General features: G+C 40.5%; 1 protein-coding gene across 2 annotated transcripts in view; it reads left to right on the top strand.

Annotated features, from left to right (window-relative positions):
* The window catches only part of LOC124183617 (metabotropic glutamate receptor 7-like), a 75,912-nt gene that overhangs the window by 47,905 nt on the left and 10,332 nt on the right, over positions 1–17,675 (top strand). For both annotated transcript variants that reach the window (XM_046572307.1, XM_046572305.1), the window contains exons 6-8: positions 2,182–2,351; positions 9,997–10,151; positions 15,418–15,669. In XM_046572307.1, coding sequence (XP_046428263.1) covers positions 2,182–2,351; positions 9,997–10,151; positions 15,418–15,669 — 577 coding nt within the window. The remainder of the gene's footprint in view (positions 1–2,181; positions 2,352–9,996; positions 10,152–15,417; positions 15,670–17,675) is intronic.

Raw genomic sequence — 17,675 nt, forward strand, 5'->3', positions numbered from 1 at the left:
CTGTAACTACTCCGTCAGACTAGGATAAGATCCAAGTACTCATCAAGGGTTATAGCTCTGAATCGTTACTGTTTAGAGAAAACAGCGATCAATAACCTAGACAAAAACACCCGAATATGAGCCTATATATTGCCACCTCGAAAATTTTCCCACCGTTGCCCCCTGGCACTACAGTAAGGTAGGCGACGGAATTTGGAATCAATTCCCTCGACTTATCTATATATGGGGCGTTCCACGTTAAATTTGCAACTCATGTACCTCACTCCCTTCGATTTTGATAATTCTTTAGTCTGATGTTGCAGCCGACTCATAAGGTTCTTGGAATTTTTTTTTCTGTTGAATCAGTACAACCTATCTACAATAGTTGGCGCGCGAGTCGTTGCAACAGATGAGCGTATTTCCGATTTTGATATTATTTTTTTCAGTGAATATTTACAACGTCTGACCAGGTTTTAGGTTATATTTTGTTACCACAAAATTGATAGTTTGGAAAAAGTAACAATATTTGTAAGCCAAGTCAGAACGGAATCACACAATTATGCGAACGCAGAATAAACTCTCATAGATAGAAGTTAGATTAGGTTCGATTCTAAATAAGGTCAGATATTATCAGTCTTGATCGAAATATTCTGAACTGTTAACAAATTTTTTTTATCTGAGTAGAATTTTTATTTGATCACATTAAATTTAGATGCGGGAGAAGCCGCAACGGGCTGCTAGTTAGCTATAAAGGAAGACTGAGCGATTCTGCACTTTCTCGATTTGATGAGCCCGAGATCACAGTCAAATTATCAACGCTATACCTACTGTACACCCTCTACTACTACCGTTAGCAACTTTGACAAAAGAAATGCAGCGGAAAAATACGATTCGTGCGAAGAGGCCTGATTCGACAAACCTTCAAAACATCTCGTATTCTCAGCTCGTCCACCGGAGCAACGTTGATGCGGTATTTACTTGCGTTCTGACAAAGTAGGTAATCCGTTCTATATTCTTGAACTTGTATCGAGATTTTGCCCTTACTGACTCATGCGATGAATGTTGCTTTGTACGAGTTTCACGAGGTTAAATCTTCCCGAGAACGTATGGAAGATTCACTATTCCGAAAATGTATAAAAATCATATTGCAATGCGCACTGATAAATCGAAGTATTCGATTATGCCCAGGGAAATGCGAAAATGAGTGACGTTAGAAATTGCGGATACGAAGAAGTTGTTTGATTTCCACAAGACCAGAGCCTGGAAAGTCGTGAGCCGAGAGCTGAGAGGCACGAGCTGGTGGAGTAAGTTAAGAGAGAGATTCAATTTTCGTTGCATGTAAATTGGGACCAGGTTCCGACGGGATCGTCGGTGGTCCCCCGGGTAAAATGGAGTTCCACTGTGACGGTTTTATCCCGGGAGATATCTAAGGTGAATAAATAGGAGCGGTTTTCTGTAATCCAGTATATCTTTATTTTCCTACTCGCATGTGCCTATGGGACGTTCGGTTATCCCGTGATATCCTTTGATACGAAGAATACAGGAGGACGTGTGTTGAAGTTAACAAACGGCAATAACTACTTTTACGCACCCACCGAGGGAATGCCGAATTGAAAAGGATTTCTAGAGTAAACATTTCCTCTCACCTAGTAATAAGAAGCAACACAAACTGTACGTTCTTTTTTTTTGCAAGGTTCACTATCCTTGTTAGATAATGAAACAGAAAATCGAGCTATTCGCAACTCCGAACTCGTATCATAATACGTAATCACAGAATAACAACAAACCATAAAAAAAGGTTTGCTTGAACGCGAGTAGACATATCAGGGGGCGGTTCCGTTTCAATCTGCTTTACCGAGCGAGTACGGCCCAATGAAGTAAGGATTCTCGAGGCCGTATTCGGACGGTAAAGCAGATGACCTCAGAACCCGCCTTGTATATCTACTAATGCGAGAGCGAACCATAAGTTTAACCATACATTTTGAAATTTTAGCATCATGCAACATTAAATATTTCTGAGTTCGTTGTACACCTGAGTGCGGTCGATTCTGTCCCTTCTGACCTGGTAAAACTAAAAGGGACAGAATCGTCGGTATACATTTTTCATTTAGCCATTTTTTCGCCGGCGCAAAGTATGAATACATTAAAAAGAAGGCTGAATTTTAAATTATTAAACACAAAATACATTCCAACTTTTTTCAGGGTATCGCCAGCTTCATATCACTCTCGGTAGAGTACAACATCTGCATAGCAGTGAGCGAAAAAATCTTGAGAAATTCCAAACCCGAAGATTTTGACCGGATTATCGAGCGTCTGGTGGGGAAGCACAACGCTCGCGGTGTTGTGCTCTTCGTCGACGAAGACAACACGCGGTAAGATGAAATTTAGTATAAAGACTATAATCCCTTATTCGTAAATTAAGGGGGGGATACAGCTTGGAGGGACTAAGATCATACCTGTTTTCACGAGTTTTTTTTTTTTTTAAATGAAAACACATAGAGCAATTTCAGTTTTAGGGCTTTATTATTTACAGTTTCAAGAACGTTTAGAATTTTTCATTGAAATTAGTAACAAAATGACGGCAAGTCCTCAAACTCAATATGGTCTATGTGTTTTCATAAAAAAAAAAACTCCTAAAAATAGGTATGATCTTGCCCCTCCAAGCTGCATCCCCCCTCCCTTAATGAACGAATGCAGGGGGGGAGAGAAGAGAAAGAAAGACTGCAGAGAGGGGAAATTCTCCAAGGTACCTAATAATTATTACTTGATTATGCAGTCTCCTGTATACAAAATGCACGCTGGCAGTTCCGAGTTACTTCTTAACGGCAGAAGTGTATAGACTGGTGAAAACTTAAGCTTAGAAGGTAACGGCGAAACTTCATCCTGCAGGCAACCAGACGCCAGATTTTCCGCCCGTAAAAACCACAGTCAAGCTTTTAGGAAGTGTTCGCGCTTTACGGACCCTCCATTACGATAGATGGAGATGCCCTACAAGCAAGAGCCGTTTTTACTCGAACAGCTGAGGCTACATCATCAACCTATCCCACCTAATAAATGGTACCTACAAACTCGGTCCGGGTTCACGGGCTCTCGTGCGTGAAGAACTAGCGAGCTCTGCGTTTTCTCAATCCAAGCGGCCTCGTCGGTCCATTCCAATCACGTTGACGGTCAAATTCATTAGCAGCCTAGGTGTATTACTGAATTGTGCTAAACGAATTCAGCAGTAGTCGATAAATCAAGTTTCCCCGAGAAAAGAGGAAAGGAAAAAAACGGGTGGGTACGTTAATGGATAAGGCAAAAGAAGGAGGAATAAAAATTCATGCGTCACAGCGGGATAAAATTGCCGCTACTGCTGCTGCTTCCGTTACGTAGATACGTTCTCATTCCGTTTGCGTACCTACATTCTTCATTCGGTGTCTGTGAATGAAATTGGATTCCACATCCATTAGGCGCACCACTTAAACCTTAATATCGAAAGAACGAGTTCTACTCTTACAGTCGAGTATTGAGCGGTGGTTGGCCTTACGCCGCGCAAATCTTCGTAGAACATTGGATCATCCGAGCTTTCTGCTTCATTTCCAGCTAACGACTTAAATTTCTACGCTCCGAATGTGTAATTCTGTCTATTTCTTGTCACCGCCACACGTCGAATGGAAATGGATTGACAATGAGTCAGCTCTGTTTTCTTGTATGCGGACAAAGGCTTCATTTTTCTATACCTATTAGTAATTTATAACAAAAATTCGCATTCGCATTCGCGAATATTCGAATATTTTTTTACATTCGCATTCGTATCCGCATTTGCGAGAATTGTGCGTATATTTTGCGAATGTGATTATCACAAATATTTCATATTTCGCTTAATATAAAAAACATTAGTTCGATAATAAACTTTTAATAATCAACTTTCTCTTGACGTTGAAATCATACTCTAACCTCGAAATTAATTAATTTTTGTTATCAATTTGTTGTTAAGAAATGAAATAAAACAATCGGCTTCGTTCTGATCAGCCCGGCAATTTCCGGAATAAGGTGCAAACGGCGCTAACGTCTACCTGTCAGTCAATCAATTGTCAACTTTTAGCCATAGAGAAATGGCGCTAGATTTGAAAATGTATATTCGCATTCGCATTCGCGAATACTTAAAAATTTATATTCATTACATCACTGATACATACGGATCACACTGGAAAGTAAGTTGCTCGAACTGCATGTAATGAATCCCATCAGCGAGGTAAGCTATGCTTGGCTGGATTTCTCTGCTCTTTCCATGCAATGTTTCATATACGTTTGTCGTTGTTAAAGAGGATTCGCTGAAAGCGCGAATTTTTACCACCACGGGTCTGGCAGAAGTTAGCAAAAATACAACGTGCGCGAACGCACCTTATAATGGCTTCTTTGATGTGTCTACTGTCTGCTGTTTTATACTCGGAGGCAGGTCAGCCTTATAGCAGAATAGCTCTTGAATTAAAACCGCTGTACCTGTGGAATTTTTAATAATGCCGTAACTACGTTTAAACGGCTTCGTGTCGAAAAAAAGAACAAAGGAATTTCAGTTACATCGTTGGCCGTTTCTGAATTTTTCATTTTCTGATGAAAAATTTATTTCCAGTCAATTCAGCAGCATGCATTAATGAGCCAACTCACGTTCAAGTTTAGAATAGGAAAATATCCCGTGTAAGCCTTGAACTAAAAGTAGAGTAACTAAATGGAAGATAAACAAGTAGTTACAAGGGATGAGAGGCTCCAGTAAATTGGGTAAAATGATATTTAGCCTGCGTGCAGCGAAACTTGATTTCAGTTCCCTTCCCTTTCCGTGTTGCTTAATAATGCAAAGGACCTCCCCCGTTCGACTTGTCACGAACGGGCTTCGCAAACGCGGAGCGAACCGGTTAATTTTATTGCCTCGACAAGGAGCATGTAGAATACCTACGCTCACCGATATTCCCCACAGGCAGTAGCGTTAAGTTTACAATTAGCTAGTGCCGGAATATTACGAATTTAACCCTTTCAGTCACAGAAGCCGCGATAGTGGCACCCATTATCTTTTTCTTATTTTTCTCATTTTTTTTTATATTCCACGCGAAATCCTGATTTTTTTCCTCATTTACAGGTAAAAACAATACTTAAGCATTGGAATGATTATGATTTACTGTGAATCCATAATTGTTGAAAATTGTTATAAACAAGCGTATGGCAAAGAAGGGACTTTTCGCGAATGTAATGCGTTAACAGAGGAATTTGATGATAAACGTGTACTGAAAACACTTGGAATTCATTGGTTGACAGAGATCTCAAAATGGCCATTAGATTTACAAAATTCAATGCATAGGGGCACCCTTCTTAGGGGTGCATAAAGATAGTAATTGGGGGTTGCACATATTCCCGGCCTAAGATCGTACCGTGTCAAAATAAATACTCATATAAATTTCATTCAAGAACACAGTCTAAATCAATGTTGATATTTGACCTCGTTTTCACCCCATCTTAGGATTTGTTTTTAGGTTTAATAGATTTTTGACATCTGTTTCGCATTCAGCATCGAAAAATACCAAGGAAATATGTAATTGCACTACCGTGCCAAAAAAAAAAAACCGAATTGCGTGACTGAAAGGGTTAAGCAGTATATTTTCGTTTCACGTTCCATATATCACGCATACCTGGACCCTCTACAGACCCAAGTGCGAAACACTGATAAACCGGGTACGGAAGATTTAAGAGGATAAGAGGCCGAAAGATGAGCTTGGATGATAGTTGACTCGCTCCGGTTGACAGAGAGTCACATTACCCACGCTTTCTTACGGCATCACTTCAATCTTGCGACTGACTATCCTCTTGACCTATTTCACCACCATGCAGTCGACACTCGGCAACAGCGTAATAGTTGCTTTTGCACTGCTAATATTAAATTCTTGTTTATGGATTGACTTGTCTTTCCCTTTGCATTCGTTTAAGCATCATACAAAGCGACAATTCCTTGTCTAGGCGCTTTAATTTATTCGTCGGAGATCGAAACTTCTCTCACATCCTTCAGCTCACCGTTCGCGGGTGAGCGGTGGCTGATATACTCCGAACCGTCCCATCCTTATACACGGTGGATTTAATCCTTTGAGTCATAGTGGTAAATATTCTTACCACCTATTTTATATCCATTTCCTGCGTATTTAAAGAACTTTTCTACGTATTTCTTTGCGGTTGTTGCTATTTCTCATAGTATACTGATGGGTTTTCAATACTCGAAAGTAACTGCTGCGTTATGATGTAAATTATTATCGTTAGAAACAAATTGATTGAAACAAGTAGTGAAAATTGAAGGAATAATTCATTTCCAAGAAAGTTACCTTTCCACATGTATACATGTTTCACATGAGTCACAAGTTTTTTTTGGTCGCAGATTACAAATCTGAAGTCGGATTTAAAAATTCAATACAGCAGATCTAATCAGCGACCTCGAAAACCCCTGCATATAGTTTTTTGATCGGATTTGATTAAATACGAAATCTTTGTCCGCCATATCGAATCTGCCACCTTGAATTTTTGAAATCTGATTTCAGATTCGTGATCTTTATAAAAGTTGAGTTAGCACAATAATCTGTAACTCAAAAGGTCAAAGAGTACGGCACGTCTGCCAGACATCAAAGATTGAAACGTCGGATCATTGCATCGCAATGATTCATTTTCCTATGGCAAAACCTTGCGGATGTCAAGCGTCAAGGGGAACAATAAACGTCTTAGCTTAGCCGGCGGCCGCGCATTGTACGAGGGGTGAACTATGGTCGGACGCCCATGGCGCTCCAGATGGTCGGAGCTGTATGACCAAGGCTGGTCATTAGCTGGCAGTTAATTAATCAGGGAAATTCTCAGGGCCGAACTGCATCGTGGCCGCGTGGTAGATATTTTTTTTTGCCCGACGAAACATACCGTTAATAAATTGTAGACGACAGTAGATCAGACGCGAGTATGTACATATGTACGGGTACGTCTCCCGTTTCCCCATGTTATATAACGTGTCAAGTACCTACAGCAACTATAATATAAATGTGAGTATGTACCTACAATATTCGTTGAAATATCTCGGGCGAAACCTATTACGCAATTTAGCGCGAAAGTGATATTAGATATCTTCTTTTATATTACAGAAGACTTAGCCTTGTCTGCCTTATTGCACTTTTTGTCTTTCTTGTGCAAACCAAGCCAATTTTCCATTATCAACCCGCTATCGAAACACGATAACCCATTTCACATTAAAGAGATTCTTTCTTGTTATTCTCGCTCGTTATGATTGCCGCTCAGAATGTACGACGTACGTCCGTTCGAAGGATGTTTGCATGGTAAGGAAGAGAGAAGGAGGACAGAAAAATTAGTGGTATTTCAACCACAACGTCACCAATAACTGCAATGACAACTAATTTACAGTAACTGCAATTTAGTGGACGTTAATTCTACACAAGCTTTGCCCTTCGCAAATAAGCGTTCAGTAATTGAAATATCGTAAAAGGTGAATCGAATACATGTAAAGTCTTCTTGTCAGAGAAGAGTCGTGTAGTACCGATCGCACGGGTCTGCAAAAAGATATTTTATTTCAACTGCATGAGATATTTTTGGTAAATATCGTGCCGAATCCAAAAATGACTTCCATTTCCCTCCATCACATACAGTATTCTTGCAAAATACAAGATGTTTGTATAACAAACGCGTAACAATAATGAAAAAACCACCATTTTATTACAATGAACTAAAAAATATTTCTTTTAGAATTGAACAATCAATTTCTTCGTGAAATTTACTTAATATTCCGTGTTCATTCTTTTCACAAATGGAACCCTTTCTTCTTCTCTTTGATACACCTCCGAAGACGCTTCAGCTTTCTTGAGTCTCACTCTAATACATATTAAAAGAAAGTAAGACATCAGTTTTCCATAGGATTTTTAGAATCAAGAATAGCACACCAGATTCCGAATGAAACGGGAGCTTCACTTTAAACGAAACTACAACCACGAGTTCAGGAAAACACCTGACGTGATGGAACTTTTTGAGTATTTTTCCCGGTTTCAGTGAGTGAAAATCTGCAATAAACAGTATAAAAAACCTGTGCAGTTTTTTGGTCGGAGACCTACTGTTGTTGTTGCCTCGAAAACTAGAGATCGTCAAGCAATCTATCGATTCCGTGACCGAAGAGAAAAATTGACCGCCACCATTCTTCCGGTATCAATAAGCTTAACCAATCTCGTTTATTAGACAAACTCAGCTTACCACCATCACCTAATTTTGTTCGATGAAGACTTGGTTGCAAGCGAAATAATACCGAATCGTTCGGAAGGAATGGGGCAAGGATCGAGGCGATGAAGGAAGGGTGTCTGCCCTTCTTGCCAAAGCCGTCGTTTAACGCGGAACCACGCGTCTATATCCAGGTAATTTCAGACAACGTACAGCCTCGACAGGATTCTCAGGGTACACAGAGGTAAAGTACCTACCTACACCAGAGCCGCATCCCTCCTCCCACATTCTCGATTCGTATCGATCGATAACTGACATGGCCTTGCGAAACTTGAAATTACCACGCTCTTCTTATCGATAGGGGGATTTCGTTAGCAGTACAGTCGGTACGGGCATACCATAATTACAACGTGATACGCGGTATGAAATTGCAGATTTTACAAGTGTTTCATTGTATTTTTTTCAACCTAGTGGAACATATAGCTTTCGAAATAAAGTAATTGGACTTTTCTTTAGGTACTCCAACAACAATATTACCACCGATAGTCAAGGTAAAGTGCTTCGGTCTCGTGAAAGTTATCACAATAGAGTGAAAAACGATGAGCTTGAACCTCGACGTTCTGACTCGTAATTCTTTTGATGTAAAATTAAATTGGAATTTGACGTCCGATATCGGAGTTGACACACAAACTTTGACCTCAGTTTTGAAACTATAATTTAGTGAATTCAGCCTGAACCCTATAAAATTGAACTGATAATCGATGGCTGGAACCCGTGACAGAAACGAAGAGACGTCTATCGGAATGTATTCTGACATGTTTTCATTGGAGCAGATATTACACGCTATGTGAAATTCTCTTACCAGTTTTTTCTCCGATGATGATACGCGGACTGACCGTAATCCGGGACGTTATGCAAATGAAATCGAAGCTCTTCATTTGATGCTGTTATTCGCAAGAGTCCGCGGGATGGGATAAGAGAAGAGAAAAAAAAGGAGAAAAATATGAGACTTGGCCAGAATTTTTCTTCGCCCCGCTAGCTTTGGATCAATTCTTCCGCCTCCCTCGCATCCGAAAATTTTACTGCGAAGTCAGCACAGGCAGCGAGAAACTGATAGCGTTCCTTCGCGCTTGTAGAAAGATGCTCAACTTTTTTCAATCTCTTTTCAAACTCGATGCGATCAAAAGACGAGGTAAAATGATCGATGCTCTGCAAACATTGGCTGTTACAACTTGACATCGTGTTTTCACTTATTCTCGATCGGTGAAAGGAAATACCATGGATATGTTATACTGTTATAAGAAATTTCGTAATTGAGTGATTTCAACAGCGTTATGGGTAATTTAGTATATATTCTTCGTGTTTTGAGTTATATACCTTGAGAGCAAACGTGAGAGGAAAGTAGCAACGCCGGAGTCAATTTTGAGTTCGGAAATACACTTTCGGGCCTTTTGAACTCTTGCTATTAGTCACGCCCCGGTGAATTTTCGTAACCCTCCATACCCACGAAATACCGTCACTCCATTTCCAATACAGCGTCAGACGTTGACGTTGATTTTATTCAAAGCAAGTCAAGAAGCATTCCGAAAGTCAGGATCGTCGGAATTGGGTCGTGATGCGTCAGATTTGAGCGTTCCGTTTGCTATTACAACGTTCCAACTGCACGTGTATACAGTCCATTAGTTCTTTGGAAGAAGCATAGAATTTCCGCGGACACCGATTCGCGAACAACAAAGGAAACAACGTCATGTTTTTCTTTCACAATCAATGCATTCACGCCAAATGGTCTACTTATTCCAGGAAACTTCTCCAAGCAACGGTCAGGGCCAACCGCACTGGTCACTTCCTCTGGATCGGCAGTGACTCCTGGGGAGCCAAGGTTTACCCCGTCAGGGATCAAGAATTCGCAGCTGAAGGAGCCATCACTATTCTACCCCGCCGAAACTCCCTGGAAGGTATTCAATAAACGATGCTGTATGCTAGAACCGATATCTTAAGGTCATGTAGTACTCCTACCATTACCAACCGAGCAAACCGTTCAAACGCTCGGCCGTGCGCCCGTGAGAGCATCTTTTATTTACGAAATTATTGTAATTCCTAGTTCTCGTCTGACGACCTGAATATTATAATAGGAGAACACCCTCACGATGGCTCATTTTGCTCCTCATTATTTTCATTTTGCTCCTCATTATTTTCGAAATGGCGGAAAGTATCTCAGCTATACACTTTTTGGTCCCTGCAGAAATGCGGGAAATGTGGTAATAATAACACATGTCAATGAACGACACTTTTTTTTTGACGATTTTCGAGATATGAGTAACTTTCCCGAACTCCCCGAAGAAAGAGCGATGCACCGTCGAAATTGAAACCCTTTTCGTTAGTTTGTTTATTCAATATAAGAAGGAAAAGGGTGAGATTTCTCGGTCGGTAAAAATAGGAGTACTACATGACCCTAATAATGCTGCGCTGCATTCATCACGACAATAGTTACATCAAGTATGTGTTTGCTTATAAGAGCGTCTCTAAGATAATTAACTTCAGGAACTCAATTATGGTCGACACCCAGAAATAAAATCTCTGTCGATGCGAACCCATTAGAAAATTTGATTACTCGAAATGAAAATTTATTGGGCTGAAACAGATTTCGATCGAATGAATTGAAATATTCTCGCTCACATCAAGTAAATTATTCAATAGGTTCATATTCAAATTATTTCATTTTGTTTGAAGCAAATCCAGAATTTCGTCCAAGTGTATAATCATGCGGTTGATAAAAATTAATATTCAGAAGGGGGCGAACGTAGAAATGGTTGAATCGTGCATAAACGATAAAAAAAAGATCGTCGCCTGGTGGCTGCGGTGCACTTCATTGGAAACTCGTCGATAACGCACAAAAGCCCATTTGCATTGATACGATGCCAACTGATTCGCGATAGATTTACTGCTATAATATGCTCCCAGAATACCTGCCTTGGGTACAACTTGTCGCATAGGTATCGTATGTTTATATTCCGATCGTTTTATCAAGCTGCATTTGGGATCTTTCGGTATTATTAAAATATTATAGCCATTATTGTTTTCAATTGCAATTGTTTCCCAGCATCTATTAGCCACAACTCCGTGCTTTAGTTGCAAAAAACATAATTCAAACTGATTGGGATCTGCTTTCAGTTTGAATCCATTTTAATGAAATACAAAACATTTCACTAGAGATTTATTATACAAATTTTTGTTTAAACAATTTACTAACAACTTTTTGGCATTATTATTATTCAAAACGAACTATCCTATCAACTTGGTTACGATTCATTCCCTTTCAAATTTTATCTCATCGCTAACTGTTCAATATTCTCACCAAGACTCACTTTTGGTTGAAAAAAAGTCCCATAACACCTTAAACTCTACCGATTCTATCCATTTTACAATTAACTCGAATCTCTTGTTATTATTTATTATGGTTGCTATTTTCATCGACATTACAACTGTGATACGTGCATGCATAACTGGTTCGTTACAAAAACATCGACCCGAAGAAACTTTGTTTATATCTGCTATCGCTAGGCTCTATAGGCTAAAGTGAACTGGAAAATTGGGGAGAAAAATTTTACTCTCGCACGCGGTGATTAGGGAAATGTTTTGAAAAAATTCACTTCACTCCGCCGTCCTTCCACATACATATATACATAAGTGTATAATATATAAAGCATCTGAGTATAATTTATCGGAGCGAGGCGAGTCTGCGAAAACCCGCACGTGTGCCTCTGGATGCACAAGTCCTCACGGATACAGAGAGGATAATATCCTCCTCACACACTATCGGGATCAGGGGATGGTAGAAAAAGGATGAACTCATGCGGAGATGGGAGTCGATGTGCGGTCCACAAAAGCCGGGTAGGTGCCTGCCCTTTACGGGTATTATGGATACGCCGTGTAGGTATTATGGATACTCATGCCGAGAACGGAAGCGTTATTTGCGGTTATTCTAAGCCGGTGGTTCTAGATTCACGCGCGGTAAATCCAACTCAAATCCGATGTACACATACGGAAATACGAACCTCGAGTTCTAGACAGATTGGCGTAACCGAACAACGTGGAGGACTTGGGGTGCAGAATTAACGCAGAGAGCCTTCGGGGTTTCATATAACATCAAATGTATTCGTTTATTGTACAGTTTCTCGAAGTACGACTAAGATGGTGAAGAAAAAATGTATACGCTCAACAGTATCGTTGTACTCAATTATCGGTCCCATAACGGGAATACGTTGATCGGATCTGATACATACGCCTATCGAGAAATCAAATGAAACTATATACGACGGCACGACTCTTAAATATAACCTTTATTGAAGTAATGAAACAAAATGAGCAGAAGTTAAGTTTCAGCATTCGTGATTCGTGAAAAGAAAAATTACAAAAGAAAACATCTTGGCGAGCGTGAAATAGAAATGTTGATTGGGTAAACAGAAGGGAATTAGGGCAGGTAAACCGAAGGGTGAAGGTGCGAGATCGAGAAGTAGCTGGTGGACGGTGAGCTAATTTCATAAGGTGTCAGTGAAAGCTCAATTTTCCTTTCACGCTGGAAAGTTCATAAATCTAGGAACGACAATAGCGGAGCCGATAGCAGGGAGGGAGGGCGAGTGATTTATTCAACTACGCGGAGAGATGGCGACCTACAAACCTAGGCTCCTTTCAGCCCTCGGGGAAAAGTAAAACCGTAAAAGAAGCTCAACGAACCCGAACATTCCTTGATATTCAACGAACACGCATCAGTTGTTCGTTTGCACTCGACGCGTTTACGCGGATGTGAAGTGTTCGAGGTGTTTTTTGCATGAAAAGTTAGAAATTTACGAGCCCCGTTGCAACTCTATACAGAGATAATAAATTTCATCCGGCCTTCGGACGCAACCGTGCAGGACGTGGGAGTTGGCGCCAGATTTTATCTTCGCCGTGAGAAATAGCCTAATAATATCTCGCTCATTGTTGAAAATGGAGCCATGGTGGTAGGTTATAAGATGCACGGAGGCGGTATTTCGGCAAACTTGACGCGATCCGTCAACTGGATTTATCCGTGCATTGTATAAATAAAAAGCTCAGTCACTTGGAGTAATTCTCACAAGGTATCCCAAGTCGAACTCTCCAATTTGATTTCTTTTGCATTATGTTATAGCAGACTAAAAACTAAGCGATACGTATATTGTTTGTTTATTTTTTTTTTATTTTTTTTTTTTTTTTATCTGCCATTAAACCAAAAGAAATGAAATCGGGGAGATGGACCCGGGATACCCTCCTTGTTAGACCATATTTGAAATCATATCACAAAAGAAATAAAATCGGAGAGATCGAACTGGGATACCTTCCTTGTTAGACCCTGGCTTGCCAAATATTTTATACAACAACAGGTTCGGGGGTCTTTTTTTACCTACGTCAGGGGATGACTGTAGTTGGAAAAAACGACGTTGGCTACTTCGCGATGCAGAGATGCGAGGGAATGAGGGAGCTTACCACTTAAGCAAGGTGGCCACCTGACGTGACCCCCGTACACACCACATGCCCCTTTTAGCTGGCAGAAGAGGAGCGGAAAACCGTGCTTTGGCTTTTACGCAATGAATTGCCAGCCGCTAGTCCGATTTCATTTGCCTTAGCTCGGAATCCAGGGAGAGGGATCAGGACCCAAAGCGCCTCTTCACTCGAATGTTTTAAAATAAATTCTCCTTACTGATAATATGACACAAATTACAGCTTACTTCGTACGCTTCTAGAGCACTCTCTCAGAGCCCGCTGTAACGTTGTTAATATTAAGCTCCAAGGGACAAACTGGTTCCTACATCTTTGCGCTACATTGACCATCACGCTCGGGATAATTTCAACGTTGATATCCGTGGAATTTAGCTGTTGGTGTCGATATAATTCGTCAGAGTTTTATGTGGTAGATCATTTTCATGGACCAATACCCGGTAAAAAATTGTTCGTCTGCACGCTGGTTATTCATCCAACTTATTTCGTCAAGCAGTGTCAACGGAATATACGTAATACCCGCACCGAACATTTACCTGTTATGGACGTACCACGGACATCCATAATGGATATACAATGCCTCTGTAAGACGTCCGTTTCAACCGAAATGAAGTACATTAGAGCTTCATAAGAGATTCAAATATCCACTTGTTATACATCTAGTAGAACTCTACTAGATATCCACACAGATCTCCATTAGAGGTCTTGTGGATTTTGTGAAGAAGGAATTTGAACCTCCAATGGTCGTCCTGTCTATCTATTATTCATCTGCACTTCAATCTTATGAGATCTTATAAATATTAGAAATCTATTATATTTAGAGTTCTACTAGATACCCACATAGATCTTCATTGGAGATATCATGGATTTTGTGAGGGAATGCGTATGTGGATGATCGTGACTGCAGCGTGAGCCGACCCTTTTTGATAGGCAAGAGGTTATGGTTAACTGTCACACTGAGAGAAATTTTTAGTTCCGGTTACGCTCAGTCCATAACTATTTTCATTTTTCACCACAATCGAAAAATATAGTTCTAGGTACGAAATGAAAATTAGTTTTTTAGCCTTTACCACAAAGTCTAGTATCCGTTACTGTTCTTTTTCATTACGATCGTTCTTACTATATTTTCTTATAACTGATACGAAAATTTTATGTTCGTGCAACAATAAATTAAAGTTAAAGCCTTATTTAACTGAAAAAGTAAAGTAAACCGAACAAACTGATTTTTCGTTGCAATTATCAAAAAAGGATCGACAATAGCGCAAAATGGTTACATGTACCTAGTTTTTCGTAATTTCAACAGTTCTTTTAACGATACCTGTTTCACTGAATTTTTCTAGTTACTATGACAAATGAAATTTTTCTCAGTGTACTTGTCAACCGGACTGCAAGCATGGACGTCGGCGAATCAAAATTAAGCTAGTTCAAGCGGCTTCTTTGGAGAAAACCTCTCCGCATAGACCCATATTTCGTGCACTGCAGTTGCTCAAGATCGCTGAATACAAGAATTTTGAAAGTTGAAAACGTCGGGTAAACCAAAACAAGATGTTCTCGAACCTGACGTAGCATCGGTCTGGTTGAAAACTTAATTCACTGGCTATTCATTATCGGTTCCATACAAACCAACCAGTATACGCCCTGCCTAACGATCGCTGGGGGGTGGATGGGAATCAGTATAAGTGTATTACTTGACGTCTCTTGTCACAGGTTTTGACAGATACTACAGAAGCCTGAGGCCGCGAATAGGCGAGGATGATTGTTCCAAGCAATCGGAGAGAAACCTACCACATCCAGTCTTACCGGGGAGAGTGATCAACTGCCGTAATGTTTGGTACCGAGAATTCTGGTCCCAGCATCACAAGTGTAGCTTCGGACCCACGATTCCCCCCGGATCTAAGAGGTGCACAGGCGACGAGGAGCTGATCGACTACGAGCAAGAAGGGCTCGTACCTTTCGTCGGTAAGTCGGAAGCATCGCTATAACAATTATCTCAACATCTGTGTACAGAAGCAATTCTCCCTTGTTTTGAATTCGTCGAAAGAAATGTTTAAGAATTATTTTTCTCACTTCCCCTTCAGGTATCGTGCCGGGTCCGATAACAACGTCGCTCGCGAAAATCGTAGAGCCAATCATCTCAGACAGCAAGGGGAATTCGATCAATCTTGTATCGGTTGATAATGTAATATTTGGGAACGCTCCTGCAGACCGGATTTAAAATGAATTTTTCGATGCTCGAGGCTCCCAAGGTGAATCCTGCTGGGATTCGGCAAAGTCACGCGACAATATTATACACGGTTTACATTCCCCAGCTGAGATGGAAGCGAACCTCTTGTTACTCTTGCTTTAACAGAGTTTGTTATTGTTATAAAAATGTCATACACCGCCGGGAAGATTCCTACATACATATGTTACCTTGTAGGCATATGCGAGGTCGTGCGAAATAAAACGTGATACGGTGAAACCTCCGTCATGAAAGTCAAGAATGATTCCTCGACTGTAACGCGGGTGGCGGCAATTGCGAGTTTTGGTCCATAAAGTGATGCGTCATTTCCCGCGACGTTCTTACAATTAACTTACGAATCGCTTCCTATGTACTGGACAATTTTCTAGGCAAACATTTTTGTGAAAGCAGTACAGAGAATTTTCTCTTCACTGAATTAGCTCTCACTTGATTGGAATAAATAATTGGAACCTACACCTCCATTCGTACAATACGACACTTGATAGCTCGATTGTGCTCTCCTTTCCGTATTCGCACGCGACCATATCGCGCGAGAGAATTCCTGTCCTCGGGGGATTAATTAATCGTATTCGTATGCGCTCTATGGAAAATTCATTTGACTGAAAGGTTGATGTACACATACGGAGGTTGATTCTGAAACTGAAGTGGTTTTCAGGGTAGCCACTAATTCAGATTGATATCGCCGTACGCCCCGGTAACAGCCGGTAAGTAGATGCACTATTGGCTTGTACTGCAATACACCAACCTAGATCAGTACCCTAGACATCGCTTCCGTTTCAAAATTAATCATCGCATGTGTACCCCTCGGTCGCATTAGTCGTATACACAGGTCCGGAAACTCCCGTGGTGGGGGCGGGTCTCTTATTGAGGCGGGGTGTATTTCGGAAACCTACCATTACGGCCGAGGCGCTGCAATCTCGTAGAAGGTGGCACCTAACCTACTTCTTTTAGATTCGTTCAATGTATACCAGTGCCCCAACTTTGTCCATTAATAATTTCAGTAAGTGAATATGTTACTTGGATAGATTAAAATAAGTATAAATTAAATATAACCTTGAAATTCAAAACACATGTTATCGATCAAGATTCAGTACTTGTCTCTGAAATCAGTTTCACATTTTACTATCGAAACGTGCAAAACAAACAAAATTGCGAAACATATTTCAACAAAGGCAGGTCGATTTACTGTGCAATTTTGCACAAAGAAACTCCACGGCATCTTTGACCGTTGTGATGTTCAAGACGATAAATTATAATGACCAGCAATCAGATGAGCGTGCTCTTAGGTTACCAGGGTTTATTTACGTTCGACTACTACGAGATTGCAGCGCTGTAACTTTAGCGGCGAATTTTTGAAACTTGAGCTTCAATAAGAGACCCACCCACACCACGAGAGTTTCCGGACCTGTGTATACGACCGTGGTGTACCCCGATTCGATTTCCCCCAAGACTAACTGGAGGCGAAAAAATAATGAGAATAAATAGGCTGTGGAGTTGAATAATGGGAATAAAATATTTAGGGAGCAGAACAAATTTATCGAACAATACAGCAAATGAATTAAGGAACGGTAATGCTCTCGATAATCACCTGAACGGTCAGGAAAATATTGTTCTCTTTTCACGTCTTTGTCTATAAATTATAATAATTTTTTTCATTGTACTTTACTCAGATACTTAGGTATATTTATTATAACCCAGCAGCGTTCGCTGGCTGATTTAACAA

The sequence above is a fragment of the Neodiprion fabricii genome, chromosome 5 (assembly GCF_021155785.1).
Source record: "Neodiprion fabricii isolate iyNeoFabr1 chromosome 5, iyNeoFabr1.1, whole genome shotgun sequence".
Classification (NCBI taxonomy): domain Eukaryota; kingdom Metazoa; phylum Arthropoda; class Insecta; order Hymenoptera; family Diprionidae; genus Neodiprion; species Neodiprion fabricii.